Here is a 13,255-nt window from a genome sequence, read left to right on the forward strand (position 1 = left end):
ATATGATACATGTTAAGTCACATGAAACATTTCCACATTGATTATGTTCTAAGGAAAAAAAAGCAGAAAAAATAAAGGAAAAAAATAGGGTTCAGTCTGCAGGCAATTCAGTCCTCTGGAGGGACATAGCATTTTATATCATGAATCCTTTGGAGTTGTGATAGACCATTGTATTGATCAGAGTTCCTGAGTCTTGTCAGTTGATATCTTTTCAAAATATATATTTCCTGGTTTTGTTCACCTCACTCTGCAGCATTCTATAGTCTTCCCAGATCTGCTTGAAACTTATCTCCTTCATCATTTCCTATAACATAATAATGTTCCATCGTATTGTTACCCAATTAATGGTTATCCATCCTATCAGTTTCCAATTCTTTGCCATCACAAAAAGCTGCTATAAATATTTTTGTATATATGATCCTAGTAATTTGTAAGGAAAATATCACATGAATTAAAACTTAATTTGTATTTGTCTTCCTTTCTTAGTTAAAAGAATTACAGAAAAAATACTTGCTAGCTAGATTGTAAAAAATCTAGTTTAACTTGGTCTTTTTGTAATTTTTTTTAGGAAGGGCAGGCTTTTAAAATATTTTGAGAGGCTGATTTTGTACATGAATAGTTTTGAATTTGATTGTTGGCTTAAAGAATTTTAATATTGGATTTTCAACAACATGGCTGCATGAAAAAGATTATCTAAATAGCTTCTTTACATCACCTCAGAATAGTGAAAAATGCTAAAAGTAGAACAAGGGAATAACAACAAAGAAGGGGAACAGGGGAGAACTCAGTTAGGAAAGGTATCACTGAAAAACCTGTAGAGAGACTGAAAAAAAAATGGGAAGATCAAGTCATCAATCAGTATGTCTGTATATCTGTATCTAGATAGATATGTAAATAATATATACATATACAATCTTGTAGACTGCAAGTTGATTATAAGTTGAATCCACCATGGGACAGCCTTGCCTTTGGGAAATTATATCATTCTTTTAATTACTCCAAGCTTCTCTAAAATGGAGGCCCATCTTTTAACACTAATATTGTTCCACTGATGTTTAATGGATAATTGTAGAATACCATGGTTTTTAAAGAATTGAAGATTAGGATTACTTAAAGAGCAATAGAGATCTACATGCATGGTGACAGTGAATTGGCTACAATACATTACAAAGAATTGCACAGAAGAAAGAATGTAAAAGAAGTTATCAGATAAATGTATAAATTTTTAAAAAATTAGTTGGTCACATAATGTGGTTGAGGAATAAATAATGCATGCTCCATTGGTTACTGCACAATTCAAGAGAAGGGATTGTAAACTCATTGATTATATGCTTTGTATCAGATTTATGGAAGAACTTGAACAAGGGTCCCATAAAGTAGTTATGCATAAATGATTTGCAGTCTGCATTTTGGAGGGAGCCCACATCTATGGGAGCTCAGATTCATTAATGAATACATTGGGAAGTCATTCCACAAACTTGATCAAGTATATTGAAGCATTGAAAACAGGACAAAGTATAGAATGACAGCATCCATAAAGCATCAGAAGAAAAGAAAAATTTCATTATGTTTAATCCATGCTAATGTCAAACAAAGGCAACCCAATTAAGTTAAAATAATGAAGAAAGATTTAAAAGTGAAATTAATGCTCATTGAATAGAGGGGACTGTCCTTTGTATTTCTTTGTATCCCCAGAGCTTAGCACAACAGTGGACATAGAAGATGTTTAACAAAAATGCTTGTTGCCTTGACTTTGCATGATTTATTTAAGATCCTGATGCCCAATGTCTGGAAGGATAAAAAAGAGAAAAAGAATCATAACACTCCATTACCACAAATTAATATTGACAGTAAAATTTTAATTACAAGTTTATAGCAATATACCCCCAAAATGTGATCTATTATAATCAAGTTAGATTTATATTAGAAATGAAAGGATTGTTCAACATTAGGAAAATACTTATGGTTCAATGGAAAGAATGCTGGATTTGGAGTTAAGATTTAGGTTTGAATTCCAACTCTGTCACCAACTGAAGGAGGTGATTGCAAAGGACAAAATAGATAATGCTGATTATGCCTTAAAAAAAAAAAAATACCTTTTTCCTCAATAGAATTGATAGGTAGAATGGAAAAGCCACTTTAAGTCTGATATCCAAAATATATAGGGATTTGACACAAATATATAAGACCATAGAGATAGTCATTTGGAGCCTGGGCAAATAACTTAATTCTAAGTTGTTTAAGGCAACTTTCCAAATCTCTAGGTTGCATTGAAGGTACTAACTTGTATTGGTGAAAATTTTCCTTATTTTGGAGTCCTACATGATTAAAATCACAGGTCTCTAGCCAACAACTGTATTTTTAAATACTCCAAATTGCTAATAAGAAATATGTTTTTGCTGTTTGAAATAATAAACATTTAAGGATACATTTGTAAGTAGGAACCTGTGATGCCATTCTTAGGGGAGGAATACCTAAGTGAAGAAATTCCTTTGACCAAAGCAAGTTAAAATGCAAGTATTAAGTAACCATTAATACAGAAACATGTTTGTGTCAATAGTATAAAAAACAAGACCTGAAATTGTTTTAATATCTTAATTGTTGACTTAGTTGAACATATGTAGCATTCTTATTAAGTTTTTGGATAACATAGAACTGGGAGAGTCAAATAATATATTGGATAACCAAACAAAAACATCTCAGCTGACTGGAATATTGGCCAAATTCATCAAGGTGAAATGTAATAGATATAAATATAAAATCCTACATGTAGGTTTAGAAAAACAAAATTACTAGTAGGGAATAGTTCTGGTTGACCACAAAAGTATACTTAGAAGACAACCAGAACAATGAAAGAATTTTTAGTTTGGGATGCTAAAGTTTTAAATGTCACATGATAGTAGATCTCAAATATTCCAGAAGCTTTGCTGGAAGAAAAGGATAAGATTTTGCTCTGGGTGGCCCCAGAAGGGGGAGACCTTAGGCTAGTACATGGAAGTTACAAGGAGACAGTTTGCAGTTTTACATAAGGAAGAACTTGTAGTTACAACTGTTGAGGTGTTTCTGTGTAACTGTAAAGAATTCCAGCAGAGGCTAAGAGTGCATTTGTTGGGAATGATCTGGAAGGGATTCATTCCTTTTATCAGGTAGAGGGTTGGACTGAAAAATTTCCAATCTTGACGTAGGAGAAAAATTCTAGTTATGGTAAAAAAAAAAGTTCCCAAAGATTGAGATTTTTGAATGTTTTTTTCTTAGGTGAGAACTAGAACTGTTGCTGAATGTGTAGCTTTTTACTACATGTGGAAGAAATCAGAACGTTATGATTACTTTGCTCAACAAACAAGATTTGGAAAAAAACGATATAACCATCATCCAGGAGTCACGTAAGTATTTGAGATGTGCAGTTCTTACTCATCCTTGAATGTAGGTAATTTCATGTTTTAATTCTACTGTGTGTCCATGATAGGTAGTGAAATATGATTGTACATTTCCAGGGACTACATGGATCGTTTGGTAGATGAAACAGAAGCTCTCGGGGGAGCAGTAAATTCTTCAGCCTTAACGTCTAACCGGACCGAGCCTCTTCCTGACCAGCAGTTAAGCATCCTGAACTCCTTCACTGCCAGCGACTTGACAGGTAAAGTCAGCATCTGAATTTATCTTTTTAGATACACATCTAGTTACACAAAAGTTGTGATAATTCTTCAATAAGAAAGAAAGATGAAATAGAATAACTTCTCCCTATCTCTCTCTCTCTCAGCGTTGACCAACAGCGTCGCTACAGTCTGCAACTCGACAGACGTGAATTGCCTCGATGACAGCTTTCCTCCACTGGGCAATTTGCCCCGGGGACAAGTAAATCATGTGCCTGTTGTAACAGAAGAGTTACTTAGCCTGCCTAGCAATGGTGAAAGTGATTGTTTTAATTTATTCGAGACTGGATTTTATCATTCAGAGCTAAACCCTATGAACATCTGCGGTGAAGAGTCAGAAAGACCAGCAAAGAGATTAAAAATGGGCATTGCTGTCCCTGAGTCTTTTATAAATGATGTTTCTGTAAATAACCTGGGTGTGGACTTTGAAAATCACACGCATCATATTACCAGTGCCAAAATGGCCGTCTCAGTGGCTGACTTCAGCAGTCTCTCTGCAAACGAGACAAATGGTTTCATCAACTCCCACACTCTCCATCAACACACTGCCCTTCACTCAGAGTGATTTCAACGGCAAACTCCAAAAACCGTGGGTCTGCAGAACCAGTAAACTTGATGGGAGCTATCAGGTTTGCTTAGTCTTTCACTGGAAGTTTGAACCTTTTTCACTATGACATCAGTGATGTCTTTGTATGTATAGAACTATATCTTGATTTATCAAGAGTAATTTCATTTTTCAATCCATAAATGTGGAAATGAACTATGATGTTCAGCAGAGTTTGGGACTAAGAATGAACTCTGTGGCGCAGCTTTAAGCTCTGCTTTTCTCTCTCTCTCTTTTTTTTTCCTTTCATGTTTTGTTTTGTTTTGTATTTTCTTTTAAAGCCTGTAGACAGGGGCCACCATCTCAAAACCAGCACCGAAGTTCTGAGCTGAATGGGGTGGCTTCTTTTAGTCAGTTCCTTTTGCCGTAATGGATGCAGTGGAATAACAATGTTTACAGGTACCAGTCCTGATCCCTGTGCGATGTAGCATTTTTGGGTTTTTTCTTTTTCTTTTTTTAATTAAATATAAGCAGGGGCAGGTTTCTTTAATTTAAACTGCACAAACATGCAAGGATGTTTTTTAAATGGAAACTTCTCTCATGTGATACTAAACTAGAGCACTTCGGTTTACAAAACAGCAAGTCCATCTTTATGGAAGCCAGCACAAGGGGATGTGTGTGAGACATATGAAGACCCCCTGCTCGGATGAGACTGTGAAGTTCTAGGCCCTGGCTACCTTACACACACAACAAGTCATTTTACTGCCAGGAGTTTCTGTGTACTTAACTTACAGGCTAAAATTTGAAGCTTCATGATAATTGTGTTTGATGGTGTTTTGTCCAAAATTTCCAAAATTGTAATATAGCAGATTACACAGGTTATTGTGTAACTTGAAATATCCTAAGGCGGTTGACATAGAAAGGCACAGTCTGCAGAGCCTAGGATATTCCTCGGACATGGTTTACATTTGGGGACACCTCATAAGTTTTTTGGAGTACCGCAGTTCAAGTGTTACTTTTAGGAGGGACCGTCTAGATTTTACACATAATGCAGTAGAACCTTGAAGTATATTTTAAGCTTTTCAGGGGCTTAAATTATATCTAGAATATGAAATGAGTTATTATCTCAAATCTGGTACTTTGCCACTTTAATTATTGGAAAATGATAGATGTCTGAATGCATTTTAAAGTCAATTTTACCTTTATTCCAAATGCATTGTAAATGAAAAGTCATTTTCAGAGACTTTGTGTTGGGTGATTTTGTTTTTTATACATGCATACCCATTAAATTACGGGGCAAATTAAAACAATGTGTAGTACAATATTAGTACATAATAAACATCACGACTTTTCACACATTAGACAAAAATTTCTTTAGTTGAAATGCAGTAGAATTCCTTCGGTTTTTTTTCTTTGCACTGTTTTAGTAACATTTTTATTGCCACTAGTTGTGTTACATATAAAAATCTTAAAAGTTTGGCTGCATTAGTGATATTTGTTAAGTATAGGGCGCTTCAAGGTTGTGCTGAGTTAGAATTTAGTGACCTTATACAATAGTGTTGCAAAGGGAGGGTATTTATTATACAAACTGTAAACTGCATTGACATCCTTAATTTTGGATGAAGCACAGTCCTGTTTTTCTTTACAGCATTTGAAATGAAGATTGCTTTTTTGAAGTGCTTACGCAATAGCACATCTACCATAAGCAGCATTAGTTTAGCACAGTGAACAAAAGTAGTTAAAATGATAACTTCTTTAAAATCAGTTCACTAACATACATCTAAGATATATAATAATTCTTGTAAGTACACAGTAATAACGGGTAGCCTGGGCCCTGTGTTGTACTCTGTGACATTTTTAGCCAAGTTGTCAGCTTCTTGTTGCTGTGTTTTTGTGCTAAACTTTGTACCTTGTTTCTTTTGTTAAAATCAACACATTTTATGTGATTTAGTAAAATACTGGCCATAATCTTCCATTGTTATGCATTTGAGTTTAACTCTGGGTTTACAGTGGCTGGTCTGTATAAAATCATTTACACAAAGATGACTGAATGCTAATACCAGTTGCACTTAAATGAACATGCCCATTCTCAGTAGCTGATGCAGTAATATATTCAGTTTATCTATGCATTGCTGGGATCTTGATGTAGATGGAGACGGTCTAGTTTCTTATCTAAAGTTTGGATTGTCAGCAAGTTGAATGGACACTTTAGTTATTTAATAAAGATTTTTGACCAAAATCCAGAAAATGGTATGAGAGAAAAATGAATTCCGGCTAGTATAATAGATTTTTAAATGCCAATCTGATTTTAGCCTCTTGGGGAGTGCTAGCTAGCTGGTAACGTTTACTTTTAATTCCTTGTTAAAATGAGGCAATAATTTGCAAGATTTTGTATATACATGTAAATTCTGCATATCTTTTTAGATATCTAATTCAATATTTTCTGACTACTTCTGCCATGTATAGTACCATTTTTGTGCATGCTTGATGTGACATTCATAAATTGTACCACTATGACTTTATCCATGTAAAATAGCTATTTATTGAATTTTCTTTTAAAAGCTGGACTTATCTATTTTTCTCTCAGTTTTTAAATATCTTAATGGAGAATTTGTTACTGTTTATTAAAAGAATTGCGTTTAAGAGTTAGCATGAAGAAAACTGAGCTGCAGTCATATGAAGAAACTATTGCCTTTATTCTTACTTGTTGAAGCACAATTCTTATAACAAACTGTGATGAATTCTTTTTTTCCTTTGCCGCATTTTTTTTCATATGAACAAACCAAAAATCCATGAAGAGCAATTGCAGTGTTGGTGGATATCTTTGTGTACAGGGAATCTGACGAGGACAGCTGATTCATTTAGAAGTGTAACTGGTGCTGTGATGATAGCAATACTTTTCTTTTGTTAGTCATATTTCATCTTTTCCATGCTAGCTTTTTAAATGTTTAGTTTTCCTCTTGTCATGGTCAACTGCTGAATTTACTTGAAGGATGTACAATACTGTTTGCTGAAGAATACAGAAGTGTGTACAATTAGGTCAAAGAATTGTGCAATTTCCTTTTTTTTTTAATTTTTAAAATTGAGGGTCATAAATGTGTGAGAACTTCAGATCTAGTAGAGCATAGTGATACTATTTAATTTAACCAAAGTCTCTAGTAAATATCTCAACTTTGAATGTAAACTAATGAATAAGCCTGACCAACAAGGAGATTGTTTGCCCAGAGTTACAAGCACATTGTCTACAAATGGGAATTGAAAATAATTTATAAAAATATTGACATGGTTACTATGTTTTTTAAAAAGTTCCTAATTTTTCACTAAAAGGAGGAAACTCTTAGCAGTTATATTGTTAAAATATGGTAGGTATTACTATTCCTTTTAGATGACCAGTGATTCCAATTGTCCCAGTTTGAAATAAGTACCCTGTGAGTATGAGATAAATTAGTGACAATCAGAACAAGTTTTAGTATCAGATGTTCAAGAGGAAGTCGCTATTGTTGCATTGACTTTAATATTTGTACATAAACACTGATTTTTTTGAGCATTATTTTGTATTTGTTGTACTTTAATACCTGGTGTACAGTTCCAGAAATAAACATCTGGAAATCTTTTTTCCCTTGGTTTGTCTGTGTATTTGCAATGGATGACTTTTCAATTAAAGGGGCCAAAAATCCTTTTTATGTCAATAGATGAAGTTAATTCTCTTTGAATTATAGCAGCTTCAGAAACAATCATTTTCTTAGAGTAAATGAGATTTAGGATGGATGCATAATAAATGGTGGGGATGGGGCTGTGATGTCATTGGTGTGGGAAATTCCCAGTGTAGCTTCCCCTTCCATCTGTGGAAATGGATAACTTTGGGAATTTATCATTTTAGGGAATTCCTCGGGGGACTAAGAGGCTAACTAGCTTGCCTGTGATCATATAGCCATTCTGTATCAGAAAGAGAACTCAAATCCAGGTCCCATTGATTCCAAAGCCATCCCTCTAGCCACTATACCAGGCTGCCACACCTTAAACCTTTTAAGTCGTTCAAGAACTCCTTAAGATTCCCTAAATGTGTTTTAGTCTAAAAATGTAAATATTCACAGAATAGAGCTTTAAAAAAAAAAAAATTTAGTTGCAGTTTTGAGTTTCAAATTCTATCCCTCCCTCTGAGACGACAAGGTATTGGATATAGCTTCTACGTGTGCAGTTATGTAAAACATTTCCATATTATTTTGTATGAGAAGACAAACTAAAACAAAAAAGTGACCAAAGAAAAATAGCATGCTTCAGACTATTCAGACTATCAATTCTTTCCTTTGGGATTGTCTTCATTGTATAGCTGAGATAGTAAGGTCATTCACAGTCCATTTTACAACATTGCTTTAACTGTACAATGTTCTCCTGGTTCTGTTCACTTTACTATCAGTTCATGTAAGTCTATCCAGGTTTTTCCAAAATCATCTTGCTTGTCATTTCTTACAGCACAATAATAATCCATTACAATCATAAGCCGCAGCTTGTGTAGCCATTCCCCAACTCGTAGTCATCCTTGCGATTTCCAGTACAGAATAGAGCTTATTACAAACTTTGAGAGAGTGAACAAGTAAATCTGTTTTCCTTGTCAGAAATATTCATGGTTTTACTTAATTGATGAAGTCTACTTTTTCTGCTTTGTGAGTTGCAGAAGCCAGAACTCTATGATATTATAGTTATTGCACTATATGTAGTGCTCCACGTATTCTTGAGCAGATTGCCCCCTCCATCATCCCTATTCTCTCTGTAATCTTCAGTTTCTCCCCATCAACTGGCTCTTTCCCAATCACCTGCAAAAATCCTTCCTTAGAAAACCCCTACCTGATCTGACCATCCCAGTCGGCAATCAGGCTCTCTCTTACTCTTCTCAGTTAAATGAGAAGGTTTACCCTCAGTGCCTCCATTTCTTCCCTCTACTCAGACTTCTAAAACTGCAATCTAGCTTCCACCCTGACCTTTCAATGCAAACGGCTCCCTCCAAAGTCCTTTCTGAATCTAATGGCCTTTTCCCCAGTCTGTTCTTCACTGGCCTGCAGCCTGTGACAGTATTGAGCACTAGACACTGTGTGTCTAGGCTCTACTGCTCTGATTGCTCCTTGGCTGCCTCTTCATCCAGCTCACCGTGTCCTGTAGTGTCCCCACAAGGATCTACCTTGGGTCTCCCTTTTACATCTTGATCTGTGGGTTCAGGTCCTAGGGCTCCTGGAACATTTCCGTCCTCCAGTCTTTGACCACCCATCTTGAATTAAATTTTCCGTAAGTGGGCCAAACTCAACAGACCCAAGAGAACTTCTCTTTCCCCTCAATTTTCCTCTCTCTCACTCTTGAGGGTACCACCATCCTCAGTCACCCAGGCTTGTAACCTCTAAATCATTCTCAAACGCCCCATACGACTGATCTTGTCAAGTCAACAAGCATTTATTAGGCAACTGTACTAGACAGAGCTAAGCGCTAAGGTTACAAAGATAAGCAAAAGGGGCTCATGAGATGATGAGGGAGCACAAAGACAGACTATATACACAGGAAATCAATGGGCAAGATATAGAATTAAGGGGAATTTGAAAAGCCTTGTAGAAGTTGGGATTTTAGTTGGGACTTGGAGTAAACCAGGAGATTGGGAAGAGAAATCCACTGCCAGGGAGAAAGTCTGGAGTGAGGAGAGAGGAAGAGCAAGAGCCAGAGCCTTGATCTCCCATAGAAGGAGCGAGGTGGGAGAAGGTGAGAAAGGAGGGCTTTGAGCAAGAGGGGACTTTAGCTGTGATTATTTTTAGAGACACTGGAGTTGTTGAGTCTCGCCATTTCTACTTTTGCAACACTTTTATGTCCCTTTCTCATCCCTCACATGGTCACCAGCCTGATGGAAATTCCATCCCCTCACAGCTAGAGTATTGCAATAGTGTTCTCTCTCTTCCCTCCAAACCATCCTCCACTCAGCTGCCAAAGTGATTTTCCCAAAGAACAGATCTTACCACATCACCCCATATTCAGTAAACCCCAAGGGAGTCTACATTGCTTCCAATGTGAAATATAAAATGTTCTATTTGATATTAAACTTCTCTCCTTTCTTCTCTTTCCCACTACCACCACCATCCCTATTGGGAAAGAAAAACAAAACCTCAGTCATTAACATTTATAGGCACACAAAACAAACATCCATACTGGTCATATCTAAAACAAAACAAAACATTTGTTTCATTTTGCACCTCTGAGTATTTTATTTCATTATGAGTTCTAGAATTATGGTTAGTCAATATGCTGGCTAGAGATCCTCAGTCCTTCAAAGTTGCTTGTCTTTACCATTTTGCTGTCACTGTATAAATAATTCTCATGGTTCTGCACTCTGCATCAGTTTATCCATATCTTCCCAGTTTTCTCTGAAACTATTCCCTTCATTTCTTAAAGAATTCTGTAACCTTTACAAACTATAAGTTCTTCAGGCATGGACATCCCCTCAGTTTCTAAATCTCTGCAATTCCAAAAAGAGCTATAAATATTTTTGAACGTCCTTAATGATAGTTTGTTATACTTAGATTTAATTTCTCCCCTAATCTACTTTCCCTTTACTTCCCTCTTCCTTCTCTTTCCTTCCCAGTTACTTCTTGAGTGAAATAATATACTTCTGTGATTAGAAACTGTCTATTTTTCCCTCCTTTGTTCAGCTCAGATGGAGTTGAGCTTCATGTCAGCCTCATCCTCTGCCCTTTCCTCCTTTTTTTGGTAAGGCTTCTACTTGTATACCCCAATTATTTGAAATAGTTTTTCCTTCCCTTCTCCTCTTTCCCCAATGTATATTTCTCTCCTTTTATGTCTCCATGTTTAGTCCTTCTGTGTAATTAGCTTTACTCTAGGTTTGCTTCAGAAAATACATCTCCCCATTTTAGAATAAAAGCAATTTATCCTTATTTAGTCCTTTCTCATTTTTCATTCATATTTATGTTTTTTAAATGTTTCTTTTCATTCCTGTGTTTCAGCTTCAAAGTTTCTATTGAAGTTTTGGTTTTTCCATCAAGAATGCTTAAAATTTTCTCTTTCATTAAAGGTTAATTTTTTTCCCCTTGTAAGATTATGCTCAGTTTTGCTAGTTAAATTATTCTTGGCTATAAGCCCTTATTTCTGAAATATTATATTGCAAGCTCTCCATTCTATGATAGTGGTGGCTATTAAATTGTGTGTGACTAACTATAGCTTTTTGGCATTTCAATTCTTTCTCTCTGCTTGTAATATTTTTTCTTTGACCTTATAACTGAGTTTTAGCTATGATATTCCTGGGAGTTTTCATTTTGGGGGTTTCTTTCATGAAGTAACCAGTGGATTCTTTCTATTTCTACTTTGCCTATTGGTTCCAAGAAACTAATGCAGTTTTCTTTAATGATTTCCTTTTTTTCAATTATATGTAAAGACAATTTTTAACATTAATTTTTTACATAATTTTGAGTTTCGAGTTTTTCTCCTCCCTTCTTTCTCTCTTCTTCCTAAGACAGCAAAAAAATTATGTCATATATATATATATATATGACATCACATTGTGAAAGAAGAAATAGATCAAAAGGGGGAAAAAAAACTACAAAAAAAAGCAAAAATAGTGTACTTCAACCTGAATTCCAAGTTCACCAATTCTTTCTCTGGATGTGATATCATTTTCCATCGTGAGTCCTTTGTAACTGTCTTGGATAAATGATTTCTTGAAATAGGATATTTAGTCTTTTTTTTTTTTGTCATGGTTTTTAAGTAGTCTGATGATTCTTAATTTTTTTCTCTCCTTTATCTGATTTCCAGGCCAATTGTTTTTGCCATGAGGTGCCTTATATTTTATTCTATTTTTAAAATTATTTGGACTTTTTATGTTATTATTTCTTCTTGCCTCATGGTATCATCAGTTTATATTTGGTCCATTTTAATTTTCATAGTTTGTTGTTTAGGCAACATTTGGTACCTTTGTGCTAAGGTATTAATTCCTTTTCCAATTCTTTCTTCCATATCTCTCATTCCTGTTCTGGTTATTCTTCTGAAGGCTTCAGACCAGGATTTTTGTGAGACCCAAGGTCAGGTTGCTTGCCCTGTACTTGCTTTTGAATTTGCTCCTTATCACACATTCTAGAACCCATGACCCTCCTCACTCCAGAACACACAGGAGCTCACTCACTGTACTTCTGGCTATCCTGCCATTGTAGCAATTCTGTGCCTTTTCAGTAGCTCTCCCATGCTGTCCTTCTCACCTCTGCCTCCTGCCTTCCCTGCCCCCTTAAAACCTCTGAAATTTCGCCTTCTGAAGGAAGCCATCCTAGTTTCTTCCTTATCTCTATAGCAAGTGCCTGCCTCCCTCCTTAGAATATGAGTCCCTTGAGAGCAAAGACTGTATTATTGCTTTTCTCTGTATTCCTAGGACTTGAAGCAATACCTGAAACAGCAAGTGCTTGTTGACTAAAATTCCAAAGATCAACATTCATAGAACTAGAACCTGGAAGGACCTTGGAGACTTGCTCTCCTCATTTTATTGATGAGGAAAGTGATATTCAATGAGGTTATAATTTCAGGGCCAGAATCAAGTATAACACTGTATTTCCTAATATATCACTTTACAAATCAGACTTCAGTTTTCATTTTTCAGTCCATTCATATTCTTTTGTACGTTCTTCCGCTATGACTTGGATTGTCAGTATTTCTGTCTAGCATTGATCCCTTCCATGTATCTTTCTCTACTCAGAGAAGGACTTACTCTTTATGACAATGTGGGACAAAAGTCTTCTGTTTCCAATATCATGGTAACTCAATTTTTAAAATAGCCTTTGGTGCACAATCTTACAAATGACTTTCGGCCATTCTAAATGGATTAGTTTCCCTAATTCTTCTTTTAACCCACTTATCCTTCTGGGAAAAACTAACAAATTAGGGAGAACACTTTCCATCCCTAACACAATGCTGTTGTTTCCTCCACGACTTAAATGTCAATTGATCCTATCCATTATTGATTGTACCAGCCTGCCTGGCACTAAGTTTCAATAGTCAATAGATCCCAGCATCCCCTTTGGAATCT

General features: G+C 35.6%; 1 protein-coding gene across 4 annotated transcripts in view; it reads left to right on the forward strand.

The window, feature by feature from the left end:
• MIER3 (MIER family member 3) overlaps positions 1-7,811 on the forward strand; it is a 30,741-nt gene extending 22,930 nt beyond the window's left edge. For all 4 annotated transcript variants that reach the window (XM_074282476.1, XM_074282475.1, XM_074282477.1 and 1 more), the window contains exons 11-13: positions 3,256-3,383; positions 3,495-3,637; positions 3,761-7,811. In XM_074282476.1, coding sequence (XP_074138577.1) covers positions 3,256-3,383; positions 3,495-3,637; positions 3,761-4,218 — 729 coding nt within the window. In that variant the 3' untranslated portion in view covers positions 4,219-7,811. The remainder of the gene's footprint in view (positions 1-3,255; positions 3,384-3,494; positions 3,638-3,760) is intronic.
• Positions 7,812-13,255: the final 5,444 nt, after the last annotated feature.

The sequence above is a fragment of the Sminthopsis crassicaudata genome, chromosome 1 (assembly GCF_048593235.1).
Source record: "Sminthopsis crassicaudata isolate SCR6 chromosome 1, ASM4859323v1, whole genome shotgun sequence".
Classification (NCBI taxonomy): Eukaryota; Metazoa; Chordata; class Mammalia; order Dasyuromorphia; family Dasyuridae; genus Sminthopsis; species Sminthopsis crassicaudata.